The sequence below is a fragment of the Centruroides vittatus genome, unplaced genomic scaffold (genome assembly GCF_030686945.1).
Source record: "Centruroides vittatus isolate TY-2023 unplaced genomic scaffold, ASM3068694v2 contig_474, whole genome shotgun sequence".
NCBI lineage: Eukaryota > Metazoa > Arthropoda > Arachnida > Scorpiones > Buthidae > Centruroides > Centruroides vittatus.
Window position 1 is genome coordinate 1,524,847 of NW_027122266.1, and position 20,036 is coordinate 1,544,882.

The 20,036-nt window shown below is 29.8% G+C and overlaps 1 protein-coding gene across 4 annotated transcripts in view; it reads left to right on the top strand.

The window, feature by feature from the left end:
• The window catches only part of LOC136977790 (RING finger protein 44-like), a 91,490-nt gene that overhangs the window by 20,906 nt on the left and 50,548 nt on the right, over window positions 1–20,036 (top strand). Inside the window, exon 1 of one of the 4 annotated variants that reach the window (XM_067273358.1) lies at window positions 13,126–13,465. The exons of the other annotated variants lie outside the window; for them this stretch is intronic. Within the exon in view, the coding sequence (XP_067129459.1) occupies window positions 13,424–13,465 (42 nt within the window). The 5' untranslated portion in view covers window positions 13,126–13,423. Of the gene's footprint in view, window positions 1–13,125; window positions 13,466–20,036 lie in introns of those variants that run through there. 4 annotated transcript variants of the gene reach the window in all.

Here is a 20,036-nt window from a genome sequence, read left to right on the forward strand (position 1 = left end):
TAAAATATAAAAAATATCCCGGGATCCTGGGAAACAGGTGACTTTTTCTCGGAATCCTGGGACAAGCAAAAGATCGGGAATGAAAAACAATAGTTTTGACACGCCACATAGTTGGCTTTTCCCCCACTAAGCGACCTCAGAAAATGCAGGTTCCAGTATACAGTATTTGGCTTTCTGATTTTTACTTAACTCTTTCTGCATCACGACATTACGAAAGTTTAACAAGCTTATCAGTTTAAAATGTCACGGAGCTAAGGCGGTAAAGCAGCAATCTGATTCTCTAGGAACTTGAGTCGAGTATGAGAGTTGAGTCTTTTTGACTCTGCCCTGAAATCAATAGTCGAATGATAGAGGTGATTGAGGCGTTGACCTACTTCTCTGGGAGACTCGGAATCGAATTCAGGCGAGCAACCACAGGAATTTTTGATAGATGGTAAGTCCCGGATAAGTTGGGCTCCATCTCGCATTATTTGGTGGCTCCCATTAAGGCCAGCGCAAACTAGGCAATGACATTGCTTTCGACGTGATGTCAGAGACAAATTTTATGGTCACGTGACTAGTTTGCTTCGACTATCGAGTAAATTCGCGGCTTGTGATATCACTCGTGACGTAGTTCTACAGAACCAATGAGTATTTCGTCTACTCCTCTACTAACTATTGCTCGGTAGTTTGTTTTGTAAAATGACGACGTTTTCGTAGTTGATGTTAGCTTCGATTGCTTCCACATAAACGAAAACGAAATCGAGAACCCGATAGATTTATAAATTTCAATAAAATAATTTATGTTGTTACTTCTATGAAAATCTATCAGACAGTTCTGTTTCGTAATCCCAACGTAGTCAAGACATGGCCAAAACGTGAAGCATAAAAGATCGCCTTCTTTGTGGCCTACGGCGCATGCTCTTTTCTCGCAAACTTTCTAATGTGTATGAGCGTCGTCGTTCGCTGCCCGAAAAATCAAACTTTTTGGATCCTAGAGGCGTCAAACAGACCGCCTACTTTCCGCCAAAGGGTATGATGTAGAGTGATATTGAGTCAATGACTGGCAATCGATGGCCATCAAGCGGGCGATGATCGAACTAAATTGCTTCGATCAGTTTGCGCCTGCCTTCATGGAGCTGTACGAATCCACGATAGTACCCTCTGGGTGAGAAGAACCAAAATGAAAGGGGGAAAAGTTTTCTTTAATATAGTAGATGACAATGGAAATATTTTAATGATAGTGTGCATATTGTATTAAAACATTATAAACACAAGACAGCAATGAAACGTGCTGTCAAGCCTCATTGTATATTACTTCCGTCTGCAATGAGCGTAATTGTGGCTTTTCAAATAGCCTTAACAAGCCAATGCCTTGCGTTAACTAAATCAATCATTCTTTATCAGTTTTAATCTGATCATGAAATTAATAATTAAGGATTTAACAAAAATCCTTGGTTCCTCTATTTTATTAAATTTTCAAAAATTATTTTATCTTTTGCAAAATATTCTATTATATCAAGTGTGACAGTTTATTGCAAAATGTATTTAATTAAAGCCTAATTACATTTAATTTTAAAATATAATTTTAAATAACGATCTTACATTAACTTATAAATTATTTTTCTTTTACTTATTAACAGATATTGTGTTTTATTATATTTTGTTTACACAAATTGTGATTAACTCTGAAATTAACTGCATTGATTGATTGATTGATTGTGATGAAGGTTGAAACAAAGTGGTTAACTTAATCACCATTCTACAACATATTTAAAATTTTTTTCACGTAAAATTATACTGAAATAAAATTTAATGTAACGTCATAGTTGAACACTCCGATTGCTCCTTTCTACGAGCTTATTCAGGTATTGTTTGTAGTTCTCGCATAGCTGCGTTAGAAATTTTGTATTGTGCACATTGTTATTGTTTGTAGTGATGGAATGTGCTTTGCTAGTAAAAAAAAAAAAAAAAAAATTATTTATAAGAAATAAATCTGTTCCGCTAGGTCAAAAGAGAGAATTTTAAAAATACTGTGTTTAAGTTTTAGATTATTTGGTTACAAGAATTCACAAATTAAGACCTCAGTTTTGTGAAATAAATAACAGAAAGAAAAAACTGCTTCTGCTGCAGAAAATGTATGGCCTCATTCTGCGATGAGTAAGTTATAAAGTTTTAGTAAAACATGGAATAAAGTTACAAAACTAAATCATTCTCTTTATTTTCTATTTATCTTCTTTAAACTATTTCTTGTTATTTAAAATCGAATCCATTCTAAAAGTGATTCGAGCATGCATGCAGTACATGAGAACACAATGTTAGAAGTAAATGATTCTATTAAGCGATTTCAAAAATGTGCTACTTTTCGGAGATTATTTTTAGCAATGTTAAAAGCTTATTTATTTATTTATTTTTCATTTAAATTCATATTATTTACGAATTTAATTGCGAAACCATGCATTTATATTCGAATAAATGAATTAAATATTCGGTTTAACTTTCTGTTTATTTTATTGTTATAGCTCTTTAAAAAATACATTGCGCTTAAAAGCATCATATATTCGCTATTAAAAAACAAAAAAAAATTACTTTTTAAAAATGCATTATGCTTAATCCTAAAAATCAGTGTTTTTCAATTTTTATTAAATGGTAGAATACTTATAAAATAAGAAAAAACTGAGTAAACGTTTATTTAAATACACAATATATTATAATAAATTAAATATGTATAAACTTAACGAGATATCTAAATATATATTTTTTAAATATTTTATACATAGTATAACGCCATTTGCCAAAACGTTTACAATTCTCAGTCAGGGTCGTCAAAATTAAATTGTGAATAATACAAAATAGAGAAATGTGACAACATAAATACTGTACAAACTCTCACAATTTGCAAAAGGTCGCAAAATATTTCTGAGTTAATTCGTTTGTAAAGCTTAATGCCGGTATGTAATAGTTCCGTGGCCGAATTTCTATGGGAATTTTCCCATTTCTGTGTTAACCGTTATAAAATGGACAGCGTGCGGTAAGGTGTTTGTCTGCGTGTTGAGGAATCTAAATTAGACTCCGAACTGAACTTTCAACTGATGAAACAACTCATTGTTATTAATTATCCAAATTAACTAACAATGATGAATGATTCGATTCTATTGCAGATCACATCATTCTATAATGGGCAGACTTGAAACCGACTATATAGTTAATGTGTTTATGACTGCAATAAAAGCCCAGTTTATTTCTTCCAATTGTTAACTGCTAAGAAAAACAATCGGGTAGAAACATGGGCGTCTGCAGAAAATTTTCCAATGGACAAAGCTTGGAGACAAATAATACAGCAATAAGTTTTTGTTTTATTATTTAATTTTTGGGAGTTTCACAAGTAGATTATAGAATACAGTATTGCAACAATACAAAACGATAGACAAAGCGTCCCTTGGTCGAGGATGTAAGGTTACATATCTCAATCAGTTCTACGATTATAATTTCTAAAAATTTTACTCGATACTAAGGGGCAATGCCCCGTTTGTCCCCCTCTGCGGTCGCTCATGGGTAGGAGTATTTAATTATCAACGACCGATTTAAAAAAAAAAAATGAAAACAAATGCATAAATACGTAGTGCGTACTCGAAATCGAATGTATCATAATATTCAAAAGCATAAAATATAAATACTGTATGTTGAATTTACGTAAATCTGATTTATAATTTTAATTTAATATTATATAATCAGAAAGATAACATATGCCTATTTATCAGATCTGTCTCAGAATCATTAATTTACATAAATGCATAATCGATTACAAAACGGTAATTATAAATTAACTTCGTTGGCAATTAAGTTTAAAAATTAGATTATAAAATTAAGTTATTTATAACGTTTATTCAACGACTTTTCTAAATTTATCACATTTTACTTTATATTCAATATACATATACGCACGCGCACTCACAAAATAAATAAATTTTTGATGTAGCAATTATAAATTTTAAACGTCAAAATTATCGTTTACGCATTACCGCCATCTATTGGTACGATTATAATTACAGATTATAAAATCCGGTGACCTTTTTTTTTTTATAATTGAGATCTCTTGCAAAAATATCGGAAATTTCAAATAGTTTATAAATTGTTATAAACTATTTGAAAAATTGTGTGTTCAGATTTCAAATCAGTGCATCAGAATTAGTGGGAAACAGTCACAATTGTTTATTTAACAAAGCCTCTGATGATCAGTGTATTTAAAAGTTGCAATTTAACAATATATAAATAATAATTATAATTATTAAATAGTTTAATCTTTAAAATCTACAACAATCGTATAAAGATACATCCATAAAACGTGTGCCCTGTTTTAAAGTTTAAGCCCATCTCCTTTCTTTGGTTATCACATGTGGTCTATAGCTGCACTCCCTACCAATAGCGTAACCAAATCCGACGAACAGGAAAACCTAGGTTAAAATTTAATTTGAATCACTACACATTTACATACTTATATAATGATTATAACAAATATATATAAATCTATGTTATAATAATAATAAGATTTTTTTTATTTAAACAAGTCATACAAAGACTTTTGGACGTTAAGGTTAGCAACTTTGATCACATGTGAGGCCATCACAACTTACCAACACAGATCACTTTTCAAATATTAATAGTAGATCAATATTTATTAGTAGTCCGTTAGCCAGCCTCTCTTCTGGAAAGAGGTCAAAGACTACTTTTGGTAGAATTACTTCAACTCCCTTCCGCAACAGCCCGTTCTTTCTATTAGACCAGCAGTATGGTGGCCTAATAGAAAGAACGGGCTGTTGCGGGCATTTGAAGAGGAAAATTACAGAATAGAAGATTTCTTGCAAGCACAAAATATGTTGTAAGTGGTTTTCGGGGGTGCCAAGTTTAGATATTCAGCAATGCTATCTCCATCCTATTAACCGGAGTAAAATTTGTTCTAAAATTCGCTAACGTTAGTGAATTTTAGAACAAATTTTACTCCAGTTAATAAGTTGGAGATAGCATTGATTTATCATCCCGGGGTATCAGAAGGATGAGAAAGTATATTTTAGATATTCAGTTCATTTTTTGTGAAATTTGATTTGTTGACAGATTACCATTTGATATTTGGCTTTGCATGGTACAGTTTCTTAGAGTTAACATTAGAAAAAAAATATATCTGAAAAAATTGAAGATATATTTTCAGTTGGTGTCTACTTGACCAATGAAATTTGCCATTTGTACCCTCTGAGTATTGCAAAATATGACAAAGGTAGATTGAAATAACCAAACTCTTTATGTGGTTTTCGTTTAAATGCTCATTATAGTATAGCATTTGATTTATATAACTATAAAGGTAATCTTAGGTAAGGATTTATCACACCAAATGATAAATCTAACACATTTTAAAAATTCTTTAAATTGCATACAGTAGAGGAATAAATAATTTTTAGAATGTGTTAAATTGGGTACTTGATGTGATAAACCCTTACCTAAGGTAACATTTGTAGTTATATAAATCAAGTACTATAATGTAATATAATAGATTATTTTGTACTTCTAATCTTAATCTTTGGTGGTGTTATTTTTTGCCTTGGCTACACTGGGCTCATCTGCTAGTAATTCATATTTTTATTCATATACTATACTTAACTTTTTCATCAATTGACATTTATATAAATTAGATTTCAAATAAAAGTAAATCATTTAAATTTTGCAATCTGGTAATTTGTTGTAGTCTCCTATACTTTCTGACACTATATATTTAAAATAAATATTTCATCTACATATATATATATATATATATATACATATTTTGTTATTTGTGACTACTAACAGTAAAAAATTTATAATATACTTAAATAAGAATAATGATAACAAATACTATAATATTTATAATTTTTGGTGGTAAGAAATCAGTATAATCCGTTATCGTGATTTTGCATGTTTTAGTATTATACCATATGTGTATATTTGCTATTTTATTTTTCGTGCATTTTACATAAAAATAATAATTATTAAGATAGATTGAGAAGAAACAATAAGTTTTTTAACTAAAATAAATTTAAAAACACTTTAAATCATTTTCAAGTAAATGATATCAAATAACAGAAATAAGCAAATTCTTTATTGTAAAGTATTATTTGTTTTAGGAAAACATATTGCTTTTATATTGATAAGAGCTGAATTAAAATATTCTGAATAATATAATGATGACAATGTAACAGTTAAAATAAAAATGCTATAATTAGGATTATCAATTCTAATAATAATGCTTATACAAAGAAAAATAATACATTGATGTTATTTATTTATATAATGTTGAAAAGGTGTAATATTTTTCACTTTATATTACATTTTTTTATAATATACAGATAGTTTATTTATAGAATGAATTAGAAAAACTTTCTTTATTGGTATAATATATATAACCCTTTTAGTGCTACCTCTTTTTATAAATTAGTTACATTATTATATCAGCTTAAATCTCCACATATCCAAAAACTTCATCAGCTATCTAAATTTTAATATTTTCAAAAGTTGACTGATATTTATTTCTATTTGTTAAGAAAGTACATTCTTTAAAAAATAGAAACTTTAAAAATATTTTCTTTTTTTAATTTGTCTTAGTTTAATGTTTTAAGTTATTGGTAGTTTTATTCATTTCTGACTAAATTTCATACAATAATTTTTTTCTCTTCTATTAATGTAGTTACCAATTTGGCTATTAATGAGGACTTATCACATAATCAAAAAGATTACTAGATTAGAACCTCTTCTAGATTAGATTCTTTTAATTAACTCCAAAATGTATATTTTGGGTCTTTCGACTCTTCTTCAGTTAGAATAGATAATTCTCGTAAATTATTAAAGATTTATAAAAATTTCTAAAATAAATTGCAATATTACATGTTTAAACTCAAGAGCTACTCAATTTTTACTTACCGTATATCTCGGCGGATAAGACGATAGTTGAACCATAAAAAATGGCCCCGAAAATCCAGGGTCATCTTATAGAACAGATACAAAAAAATTTAGATTGAAATTTATATAAATTAAAACCAATATAAAAAGACAGACAAACCATAATTATTTACTAGAAGAGAGTAGGGTATGTGCACAAAATGGAATAGCCCATAGGATGTTTTTGTAAATAGTCAAGGTCATTACCGAAATGCCCGAATTAGTGCGAATGTTTGCAAAAATCTCCAGATGCAAGAAAATAAAATTTGTTCATTCGAAAAATTACAAATAGGGACATAATTCCATATATACTATACAGTATTATTATTCAGATAATGATTGCTGTTCTAAACTAAATTCATAGGCCGTTGATAGTTTGGGGATCATCTTATAGGACAGATATATGCTAAAACTACAAAACTTCGATGAAAATTTGTAAATCGTCTTATCTGAAGGTCGTCTTATCTGCCAAGATATACGGTACATATGTAACTTAAAATTTTCTGTATAAAAAAAAATGTCAATAATTTTATTCGGGAACTGGATCTTTTACAATTAATAAAAATATTGGGTTGTTCGGAAAGTAATTTTGTTTTTTATTACTAGAGAAATTAGATGTATTTTTATCAGCCAATTTTATTTTAAACTACATTTTCATTATATACTTTCGACAGCTGACATTTTAAGACTTATTTGTGAAAAATTTTGTTTGATTCTGTACAATTGTTTTTTTTTTTTGGTGACCCATCAAATATGGAAAATTGAAAGCATCATTTTCGACATATTTTGCTTTTTTATAACTAAAAAATCAAAATGCTGTTCAAACAAGAAAAAAATTGTGGTACATGTTTGGAGATGATGTGTTGAGAGAAAGACAGTGCCAAAACTGGTTTACAAAATTGCGTTCTGGCAATTTTAATATCGAAGATACACCACATTCTGGATGGCCATTTGAAGCCAATGAAAACAAAATAAAGGTACTGATTGAAGCAATCTGCCATATAACAACACGTGAAATCACTACGAAATTATATCTGTTAAATTGAACCGTTTATTATTACTTAAAACAAATTGGTTTCATTTCAAAGCTTGATATATGGGTTCCACACATTATTAACGAGAGATGCTCTCTATGGTTTGATTTTAAAGAAATTTTTTTTTGAGCTTTTACCAGACAATTTAACAATTGATTCGAAAGTGTACTGCCATCGAGTAAACAAATTGAGTAATATCATCAAACAGAAAAGGCCAGATTTGATCAATAAACAAAGTGTAGTGTTTTACCATGATAATGCCAAATTTCACACAAGTTTGGTAACTCGTCAGAAACTGTTATAGCTTAGATGGGAGTGTTATCACACCAACGATATTTGCCAGATCGGGCACACTCAGATTATTACTTGTTCCCGTCTATACAAATTTTTTTTAACTGTAAGACATTTACTTGAAATGACAATGTCAAAAATCACTTGGATCAGTTTTTTGTAAACAACGATCAAAATTTTTATGAATGTGAAATCATGCTACTTCCAGAAACAATGACAAGGTATTTGACCAAAATGGTCAATATATAATTTAATAAAATATTTATTTATTATAAGAATATTGCGTTTATTTTTCTATGGAAAAAACGAAATTACTTTCCGAACAACCCAATACAAGTATGATTTCTTTAGATACAGTATTTATGTATTCATCTGTAAAATATGATAATGTAATAGAAGTGTTAGAAGAGTTAAAATGTGAAGAATAGTTAATAAGTTTAATTGAGTATATATTGAATAATTGATAAAAAAATTAAAATTTGAGTTAGAATGTATAAAAGACAAAATTTTACTGTATTTGGATATAAAAATAATAAGAGATGAGCAATTATTTATTGTGACATTGTGATAATGCCGGGCTGCAATTTTTACTCGTATTTTTAATTTATTTAATTTAAAATATATGCTTTCCACCTCAAATAGTAATGGCTTGCCCCTGTAAATCATATTCATGCCAGTCATCTATCTAACACTTTTTGAGGAAAAATTTTTGAATTGAAATACATGACTTCTGATTTGCATTTGAAGTTTTTATATAGTTAATTGGGCCTCCTGCCACTATGGTTTCCATATCTGATCTTGTCTTTCACCTATCAAACTCCGTTCTTGAGATTAAGGAAAGACAGAGGGATAGATGACAGTAGGAATTTATTTAATACAGTTTTTTCAAATTTCAGTCCAATAATAATAATATTACTAGTAAAGTAACTCACATCAAGAAACTCTAAACCAGTGATTCTCAAACTTTTTCGATCCACCGCCCCCTTTGTTCCTTAAAGTTATACCCAACGCCCCCTAACTCATTTTCTCTTGTGTGAGAAAGGATTGGAAATATTCTCAGGAAAATTTTCTATGAATCTCACACTTTATGCCCTTACCGTACATTGTTCTCAACATCTGGAAACCATGCAATGTTTCCTCTTATCCGTTTAATAGAGAAAAGGGAACAGCTGTCAGTGGCTCTAACTTTTGCCTTTGATCACCGTTCAGGGTAATGAACAGTGATCAAAGCTCCCCTAGATTTATTAGCACCCCCCTAGATTTACTTACCACCCACTTTGAGAAACGCTGCTCTAAACAATGTTTATTGGTGTAGTTAGTCTGGGCGAGAAGTTTGAGCAGTAATATGTCACAAATGAAAGATTATAAGTGATTTATTATTGAGAAAAGAAAAAAATATATAATGAAAGGTATAGATAAAAAAGAAAAGTATAAGAAAGAAATTAAATTAAACAAAAGTAAAGTAAAAAATAAGAAATAAAAGAATAATAAAATCACATCAGTTCTCATTTAAGCGGGAATAATTGGAGTCGATCATTAAAACCATCCACGTTTGAGATTTTGTCCAGTCTGGAACTGTGTCTCAAACATAACATCTATGGGTCGCGTGACATGGCTAAAAACATTTATTTGAAATAGTTACATAAAGTTGAAAATTTCCGATGGGATAAGAGGAAGGAGTTGAGGTGAGCAGTAAGCGAGTTCAGGCTTCTGGGATAACTTTTGAGCTTTCATGTCTGTTTTTTTTTTTTTTTTTTTTTTTTTAATTGCACATTAGATTTTGATGATTTTGGTATCAAAATGCTCAGTAGAACCCTGGCATGTGGATAAATTATATCTTGCAAAATATAATTAACTCTCAGAAAAAATTCAAAAAATAAAAATGTCAACTTTTGCCTTTTTGATGCTTAATAACAATAAAGTAATATGACAGTTTTGGGTGCTGGTTTTTGAAATATAAAGCCAGGGAGTTGCTTCATATTTTTGTACGTTTTGGTGAATTTCGGTTGAACTATGAAAAAGTTATCTGAGTTCAAAAGAAAAGGAAGCAGATTTACTTCCTTAATCCCCACTAAATGGCAGCTTTCACTAGCTCTAATAAGGGAAGCTTCTGGAACTTTCTGGAATATCTCGCTAGCAGTTTGTGGTAGTGGCAGTGGTTTTGATTTTATATTTTTTTACTAAAATATATGTTCTTTAGCTAGTAAATGGCTCCAGCGCAACATCGAAGAGGAAGACACCGAGCTCGAGGTGTAATGAGAGGAGGAGGTGGTCGAGTAGTGTCCAGACAGATCCAACAGCAGCCACAAGAGGAACCTCGACAGAGAGCAAGACGCTCAAGAGGAAGGCCTCCTGGACGAACTGCTCCGGCACGTAACGTACCAGTTAACATAACAGAACACCAACAGCATCGAGGCCGACGAGGTAGGCCTCGAGGTGTTCACCGTGGTCGACCACACCGTTCACTAGAAGGTCGATTGGTTCGTGAAAGGAATAGACTTTACCAAAGAGAACGCCGACGTCGAAGGCTACAGGCTACAAAACTTTATCTTATTCTATATGATTGATTTGAATTGTGTTTAGAATACATATATTTCCCACTTGGAAAAATATTATTAATCCCAAAATATATTTTATTCGATTCAAATTTTATCTTGACTACAAATGTGCATGCATTTTCTAAATACTGTATCATATAAATAATCTTAAATTAGTGACATTAGATTGAATAAATATTTCAATGAATTAAATATTTTTGACTGAATTTTGATATAAAATTTTTAATGCATTATTATTATTGATTTCTATAAATAGAATATTTAATTCTCTATATGTTTGAATAGCAATGTATAGAGAAAATAAATGTGCTAATTTACTACTAGATAGGTGATATCAAGAAACTTGAGACTATGTTTATCGATGTAGTGAGCAGTTTGAGCAGTAATACGTCACAAATCAAAGATTATAAATCATTTATTGTTGAGAAAAGAAAGAAATATGATAAAAAGTACAGATAAAAAAGAAAAGTGTAAGAAAGAAAGTAAACTAAACTAAACTAAAAAATAAGAAATAAAAGAATAACAAAATAAAATCAGTTTGCATTTAAGCGGGAAAAATCTTCAATAATTTGGAGTCATTCATTAAAAGCAGCAGTGTTTGAGATTTTGTCCAGGAAACTGCGTTTGAAACATAATGTCTGTGAGTTGTTTGACATTGCTAACAAACATATATTTGAAATAGTTACATAAAAGTTGGAAATTTCTGATGGAATGAGAGGAAGGAGTTGAGCATAACTGCTGATATGTTGACGAAAGGAAATGACAATTCGTTTAAGACTGTACAGGACCGTGCATGCAGTTACAGCAGAGGCAATTGAAGAGTTAGGTAATGTGGCGCCATCTAGTGGGGATGAGGGACGTAAATCTGGTTCCTTTTTCTTTGAACTTGGATAAGTTTTCCATACCTCAACTGAAATTCACCAAACTGTGCAAAAATATGAAGCACCTATCTAGCTTTATATTCTAAAAAGCAGCACCCAAAAAATGTCAAAATACTTTTTTGTTATTAAGCATCAAAGAGATGAATGTCAGCATTTTCGTTTTTTTTTATATATCTTTTCTGAGAGTTAATTATATTTTGCAAGAAATAATTTATGCACATGCCAAAGTTCTACTGAGCGCTTGACACCAAAATCATCAAAATCTAATGTGTGAATTAAAAAAAAATCGGACAGGAAAGTGCAAAAGTTACCCCAGAAGCCTTGGCTTCGCCCACGTAATTATTCGTATACTCCACTATACTTATAAAAATGAATGTTTTTAAGATGTAAATGATACAGGGCATTTCTACATCATCTTTATTCGGAATCTCCTATAGGCCAATACACGTTTTGGGCATAAGCCCCTCATCTGTCGGCATGACTTCTGGGATTTCTTGTAGGTGGTGTTGACATGTATACATTTCGTTTAAAATTATTTATTTATGGTTAAAATTGTTTTAATGTTAAAGTACCATTATAGTTTAAAATATATTTACAATTAAAAGTACTATTACAGTTAAGGTTTCTTGACTTAACATAGAACATCTAGCACAAGGGTGGGCAACCTTTTTTATAACATGGGCCAGAATAAATTGTACATTTTTTCAATGGGCCATAGTAGTTAATTGACACCTTCTTGTGACCTGTAATTTTTTAGTCTGCAAATGTGAAATAAATAAAAAAAATAAGTTAATTGCAGTACTACATTTATTTTTCTTATCGTTTTTGAAAAATTACAAAGAATTGGAAAAATAACTATTAATTAGTTAGTTATTTTTCCAATTTAATAATCTATTAAAGTTCTCGCGGGCCAGATAGAAACTTTTCGCGGGCTGGGGGTTGCCCACCATTGATCTAGCATATACTCTTGACGTCTGTGTCTATCTATGCACCTAGTCGTGAAGATAAAAACAGATAAAAGACACTGTTTCAAAATACACAAGAGAGAAATAATGTTTTTAAAAAAGTTTATGTTGAATGGATATCCTAAAAAATTATTAGGTAAATGGATGGATAATATTTTAAATACAAATAATAAAAGTAAATGTAAAAATAAACAAAATTTGAAAAAATATTTAGTGATTGTAATATATATTTAGTTCCTGAATATACAGAGGTTATGGAAGATCAGTTTATGAAAACTGATAATTTAAAAAATGATAATGTTACAGTTAAAAATAAATAAATAAAAAAAAAAGAAAGTATACAAGGTGGGATGTTCATGAGACACACCAAAAATAATATATGTGGAGGAAATGAGAAGATCATTACCTATGAGAGTAGCAGAACATATTACAGCAATAAAGTATAAATATGAAAATTATATAATGGCAAAACATTATAATTCAGTAGATTGCAAATGAATTTAAATAAAATAAAAATTTTTGAAGGGGAAAAAAAATAATAAATTTAAAAAAAAAGCTGAAAGAACATTTAGAAATTAAAAAAATAAAGAAAAATGTAATAATTGTATAAATGAAAATGAAGGAATGAAAATTGATAATATATGGATAACATTATTGCTGTTAGAAGGTGAGAGTTGGGTGAATTGATTAGACAATTAATATAATTTGGTTTAATTGATCAAGTGAACTATTGTTTTTTTAAAAAGTTTTAAATGAATACAAAAGATAAACAACTTATTTCTGGGACTATTATTGTAAGTAAATTTTTGTATTACTGATGGTTTTATAGATGTACATATCAATAATAATGTAATCTATTTAATTTTAATAGTGAGGTTGAGACTGAAGTTTTAAATGCGAAAACGTGTACGTCAGATGTTCGGCACCGCTTTCCTGTAAGCCTAGAAGTTTGACAATGGTGTTTGGAATGTCGAGCATGATTCCATTGACTTTCCAAACATCATTGTCAAACTTCTAGGCTTACAGAAAAGTGGTGCCAAACATCCAACGTACACGTTTTTGCGTTTAAAACTCCGGCCTCAACCTCGCTAATATTTTATAAAATCATACTTCAAACAAGAAAATTATGTAACTCTTGGGTTTAAACATATGTGAAATTGTAATTTATTTTAGAAATGTTTATGAATTTTTAATAGTTGATAAAAATTGCCTATTCTAATTGAAGAGGAGTCAATTAGAATAGACTGAAAATGTACTATACATTTTGGAGTTATTTAAAAGAATAAAAAAGTTCTAATCTGGTCACCTTATTGATTGTGGTGTGATAAGATCCTCATTAATAGCCAAATTGGTATCTGTGTTCATAGAAGAGAAAAATATAATAATCAAAGGATGTGACTCTTTTTATAAAAAGTTCTTATAATAAAACTAACATTCAAGTTGAAAAAGAAGAATAAACATATTTACAATTATTATTGCATTTAAATTAACAAGACTACAACAAACTCCTTTTTTAACTCTAATAGTTGTGAATAATTGTACTAATAAATATTTATACAATGCTTTCCTTTCATTAAACTGGGTAGGATTAGTTTGGTATTAATATTCTAATGATATGCATTAGAATTGTCTCAGCATTAAAAGGGTTACTGATGATTAAATTAACTAGTATTTAATATAAAATTAATTAAAACTTTAATTTATGAACTATTTAATATTTGATAATTTCAAATATGAATTTCTTCAATTATACACTGTTTCTATTGAAAATCTTTACTTGGGAACAAACTTTACAAAATTTATAAATATTCTTTTGATATGTTTTAGATTCAAGAATACAAAATAGGCCTTCTTCTTCATCAACTTTATAAATCATTTAATCAATTTAATATCACATCTTTATAGTTTGTGGTTGCTTTTTGAACAGACTCAAATCTTTCTTATTTGGAATCCACTTCACTCATAAGGTAACATCTTATCTATTAATTATCAATATTACCATCTAAAAACCCAATAGTTATGTTCTAGAATAACAAATTTTCACTTCTGATAAATATTTGTCATTAATTTCAATAAAATTGAATTTTTTGAATTTAATGAAATTTAACATTTATGAAATAATTTTTAAAGGTCTAGTGTAATTGCTATGGATCTTCAATATTTTGAATTCATTATTATGACGTTATAAATGTACAAAAGGTTTAGTTCTTATAAATATGAATATAATTATAGCATCATTAGTTTCAAGGATATGATTTGTCAAAATGTTACTGGCATTCATTAAAATGATTAAAATAATTTTTTAATCAAATTCAACTGAAAAATGAAGTTTTCAAAATTTTTCTGTTATGGAACATACAACATAAAACAGAGATTTTCATGCAGACAGCTTATATTATACAGAGATCTTTAGATTTACATTACTGCAGCAGTAACTACAGATAACAAATTTAATTTTGTGTGTTTTGGACACATATTGTAAAATTTATTATATTACATTCATTGTGAACCAGTTGTTAAATATATAACAAATAAACAATTCAAGTAAAAATTTGTGAAATAGATATAAAATATATCTACAATTGAAATCCTACTTTTATTCAATTAATTAAAAGGATTTCTCCAAATCAATAAATTATCTAGGATGCATGAAGAATTAGTTAAAACTAACAACAGATTATTATTATAAATTTTTCTTATAGATATATATTAAAGTTTTAATAAACTTTACATCTATATGTGTAAGAAATACTTAGAGAATATTTTGTAATCATTTGTATTATTTAATAGGCCTGTTGCATTTTAAAAGTGAAGTATTTTTTGAGTCAAATTTCATTATGAAATGAACAATAAAATGTCCATTTTCATAATACAATAGAGCATCGATTATCCGACTCATTTGGGGACTGGGGTTGGTCGGATAACTGAAAAAACGGATAACCGAAAAGTATGAAAAAATACATTATAGTATAGTATATAGTATCCCATGTAATTAGTATATTAGTATATTGCTATTAACCTACTTTGCGTTGAATTTTCATCGATGTTAAGCCTAACAAAATTTTTTAAAAGATAATAATCGTCACTATTGTATCATTAAAAATTATTTCTTTATTTTCCACAAAATAAATACAAAAATAAAGACAAAATAAAAAAATTAAGCCTGGTTTAAATACTGGCCTCCCTTTCATGGTCGAGCCAGTGTTGCCAGCTAAAACACGCAAAAATTTAACAAAAATAATATTAAAGTAGCCAAGACATAGCCAAATATTGTAGCGCCACATCACTATCAGACATTTGAATTTGCCGACTAGAACGCGGTTGGATAACCGATGTGACGGTTAATCGGGGGTCGGATAATTGATGCTCTACTGTATAATTTTCGTACTGTATTTGATTTTTTATGGTTTTTACCATAAATTTAAAAATTTCATAGTTAACTTTATATTGGAATGAATAGAAGCATATGACAAACTATTTAGATACCTGGAATGGAAATATGATTTACTTAAATTTTTTCTATTTCAACCATGTTGTAGGTTAGAGTTCACTAGATTTCATTGAATATCAATATTTCTTAAACAAATATAGATTCAAAATGTAAGCCATTAAATACAGCTGAAATAATATCATCAGATCTCTGTAAAATTCTTCTTTTCTCTGTTTTATTCACTAATTCTTGTATTATTTTTTGGAAAAGATTACTTTCCACAATGTAAAAACTTCCAATAAACAAATTAAAATTTTTAAATTGATTTAAAAAGGTAAACTTTAAAGGATGTTTTTCTGTTTTTATTTTGCCTCATATGCTGATAGAAAACAATCATAATTAAATAAAAATTGTAGAAATTACAATCAAGAAAATTCTAACTCTATTATCATAAAAATTGCTTTATTGAAACATGTGACATCATTGGCAATAGAGTCCATCTCACTTGTCAGTTAAGAATAAATTGAACATAAACAAGAATGACAATTTTTAGTTTAATATTAACTACTGTAATTTTGTGTGGATAACATATGGAAATGTAGTACACTTCATAGAAAATTAGTAGAATGAAAATAAACTTCTACGTATTTACTTTATAGTATAGTCTGCATCTCTAGAATGTCCTTTGAGAGCATGACGCTTTCTGGTATGCAATTTAGAAGATACCATCTCAAATTAGTAACAGCTAATTGTTCATGCTTCTTCTGCCCATTAACTTATCAAAAAGAAAATTTCAAAATTAATTATAATATAATTAGAATGTATTCTCTGTAATTTCTGTGTTTAAATTTCTTATCTTGATTCTTTCTTACACGAAAAACCTTGACAATCCAGTGTTTTTATATACAACTGCTAACGTTTTCAACCCCTTCGGGGTCTTCATCAGGCACAGCACAAAGGTAGTTTCAAATGCCCATGAATGGAACCAAGAAACCAAAGCGAGTTCTATTCCAATTTTTGAAATCAAAGAAATTGGAAGATAAAAATGGAACATTATGCACGAGCTATTATCTATTATCTACGCCTGCGTACTATTTACGTTCACCGCTCTTTAAATTTAAAACAATTAATGCAATATTAAGTTATTTGTGGGTGTGGGATTCCCTCATAGCAAAATTTCCATGCTTGCGAGATGTTGATTGCATCCTTGTAGTTGATGCACGTGTTGTGCAAACCCGCTTTATATATCTCTAGGGTCTCCAGCGTTCTGAGTTGGTCCGTGTGTTGTGACATTCTGATTATACGGGCGTTTTTGAGGTCGGCAGTGATTCCCTGCTGTGTGGCATACGTTGCCAGTGTGGTAGATAGTTTATTATTGGCAATGTCGTACCTGTGCTCTCGGAGTCGCTGATGGAGGGAGCGTTTGGTCGAACCCACGTAGACCAGACTTCTATTAAATCTGTCATCCCACAGGGGAACCTCATATACGCCCGGTGCGTGTTTCATGTCCAAATTGTCCTTCCCATTTCGAAGTAAGCTGTAAACTGATCGCGGTCTCCTGTAAGTTATTTTATTTCGGGTGCTGGATGCGATTTCTCTGTATATCGCATCTAAATGGTGGTTGTACTCAACTATTTTTCTTGCACTAATATCTGCGGATCTTACCCCGGCTTGTAGGTTGTTACGAGTATTTCCCCGTGTGTACTTGCGTGCCATGTTGTACACTATTTTTCTATCATAACCGTGTTGAGATGCCACTTCCTGGATACGGCCTAGCTCGGCCACTGTGTCTTCATACTTCGAGTTGTGCGTGAATGCGCGCTTAATTAGTGCCCTAATCAGAATGTCACAACACACGGACCAACTCAGAACGCTGGAGACCCTAGAGATATATAAAGCGGGTTTGCACAACACGTGCATCAACTACAAGGATGCAATCAACATCTCGCAAGCATGGAAATTTTGCTATGAGGGAATCCCACACCCACAAATAACTTAATATTGCATTAATTGTTTTAAATTTAAAGAGCGGTGAACGTAAATAGTACGCAGGCGTAGATAATAGATAATAGCTCGTGCATAATGTTCCATTTTTATCTTCCAATTTCTTTGATTTCAAAAATTGGAATAGAACTCGCTTTGGTTTCTTGGTTCCATTCACGGGCATTTGAAACTACCTTTGTGCTGTGCCTGATGAAGACCCCGAAGGGGTTGAAAACGTTAGCAGTTGTATATAAAAACACTGGATTGTCAAGGTTTTTCGTGTAAGAAAGAATTAAGTTTCATCCAGTCTACAGGAAGAAGTATAGTTCTTATCTTGAGAAATTCATAATTCCAATTAGTAGTAAGTGTTTTTCACTAGCAGTAGAGATTTACATGTTAAAATGTGGTTGCAATTTGCAAAACAAAAAATTTGCCAGAAATGACATCATTGCCAAAGAAAATTTACTTCACTTTCAACTTTTTGTTAGTAATTCACTCAAACTAAGCTTAAAATTGATTGAACCAAATGAAGTACCAAATTATCAGGATTATGAGTAATAATTACAGATTAATTATTCTAAAGGTAAGTATTTATGCTGCCATCTCATGTTAATTTTAATAATTATAAAAAAATTTTTAGAACCATACTGGTTTCTTATAGTGCCAACTGAGAATGGCTAATAAATCAGGTTTAGAGATGATGATGATGATGATGATGATGATGATATGTACTGTACACCATGCCAGAGTAAAGTGATAGCTGGCTGAGTTTCATGGAGAGAGTTAAAGGCCATGACCGCTGAAGTTGTCCCCAGTTGGCACGGTAAGTAACCACTATGGTTATATCTAAATTAATAGTCCTGGATGCAAAAGTAGGATGGAGGTCTAGAAAGTTTAACTGGTAATGCATTTGCACAGTAGGTGAGAGTTACAGGTTTGAGTTTGAGTCCGACTTCAGGCCAATTCTTTTTCTCCAGAAAATTTTAAATTAAAAATTAATTTATTATTATAATTAAAATTAACACAAGATTTTATCATAACCATGTACTTCTAGACTAATTAATTAGTTTATAATCATTAACTTAGCTTATAATAGCCCAATAATTTGACACATTGTTTGGTATAAACAACTGAAGAGGCAGTGATGGAAACAAATCTGTTGACAGCTTGAATCCAGTCAAGGTCAAGCCTCAGAGCATTCCTCCATATTATGTGGGGAACGTATTTGTTAGTAACTAAACTTTAAAGGGCCTGAATATCATTTCCCTTAAGCTTTTCATACTTGAAAATATTTTGTTTTGTTCTTTAAATATTTAAATAATCTTGATATATATTGCTAAGAAAAATCATTAAAAATAAAATATTAAAAAATGAACTTTTTGAATTCTAAAGTGTTTATCCCTTATGTTTTTTGAGATGTAGATGAGAAATTAAAGAGAGAACGTATTTATTAAAGGTCTCAGAGTATGTTGTTATTAAAGGTCATTATATATGTAGTTTTTGTATTATTTACTGACTACAGAGTATTATTATTGTTATTGGAATTACTTAAAAACATTTTAGCAATCCCTTTTCTCTCAGTTTTCATTGCATTGACAATGGTTTGTTAACCCCATTTTTTTAATTTTAGATATCTGAAACAAATATTAATAATAAAATAATAATTTATAGGCTAAAAATCAAATTTTTATGGTCTTTCACTACTGTAAAAATGTCTCATTTTCAATGTAGAGGAAGGAAAGTATACCATGGGTTTAATTTTTTTGTTTTCATGAATTTACTACAGGTTCAATGTATAGGTTGAGTTAGGTTAGATGTATTAATAGATACAGATATAGATGTGAATATCATGAGTTCTACACACAAAAATTGGATTTGTCAATGAACAGTTTCTAATATATTTCAAACAGATAAACAGTATTAAACAGATATTACCTGTTTACCTGACAAAC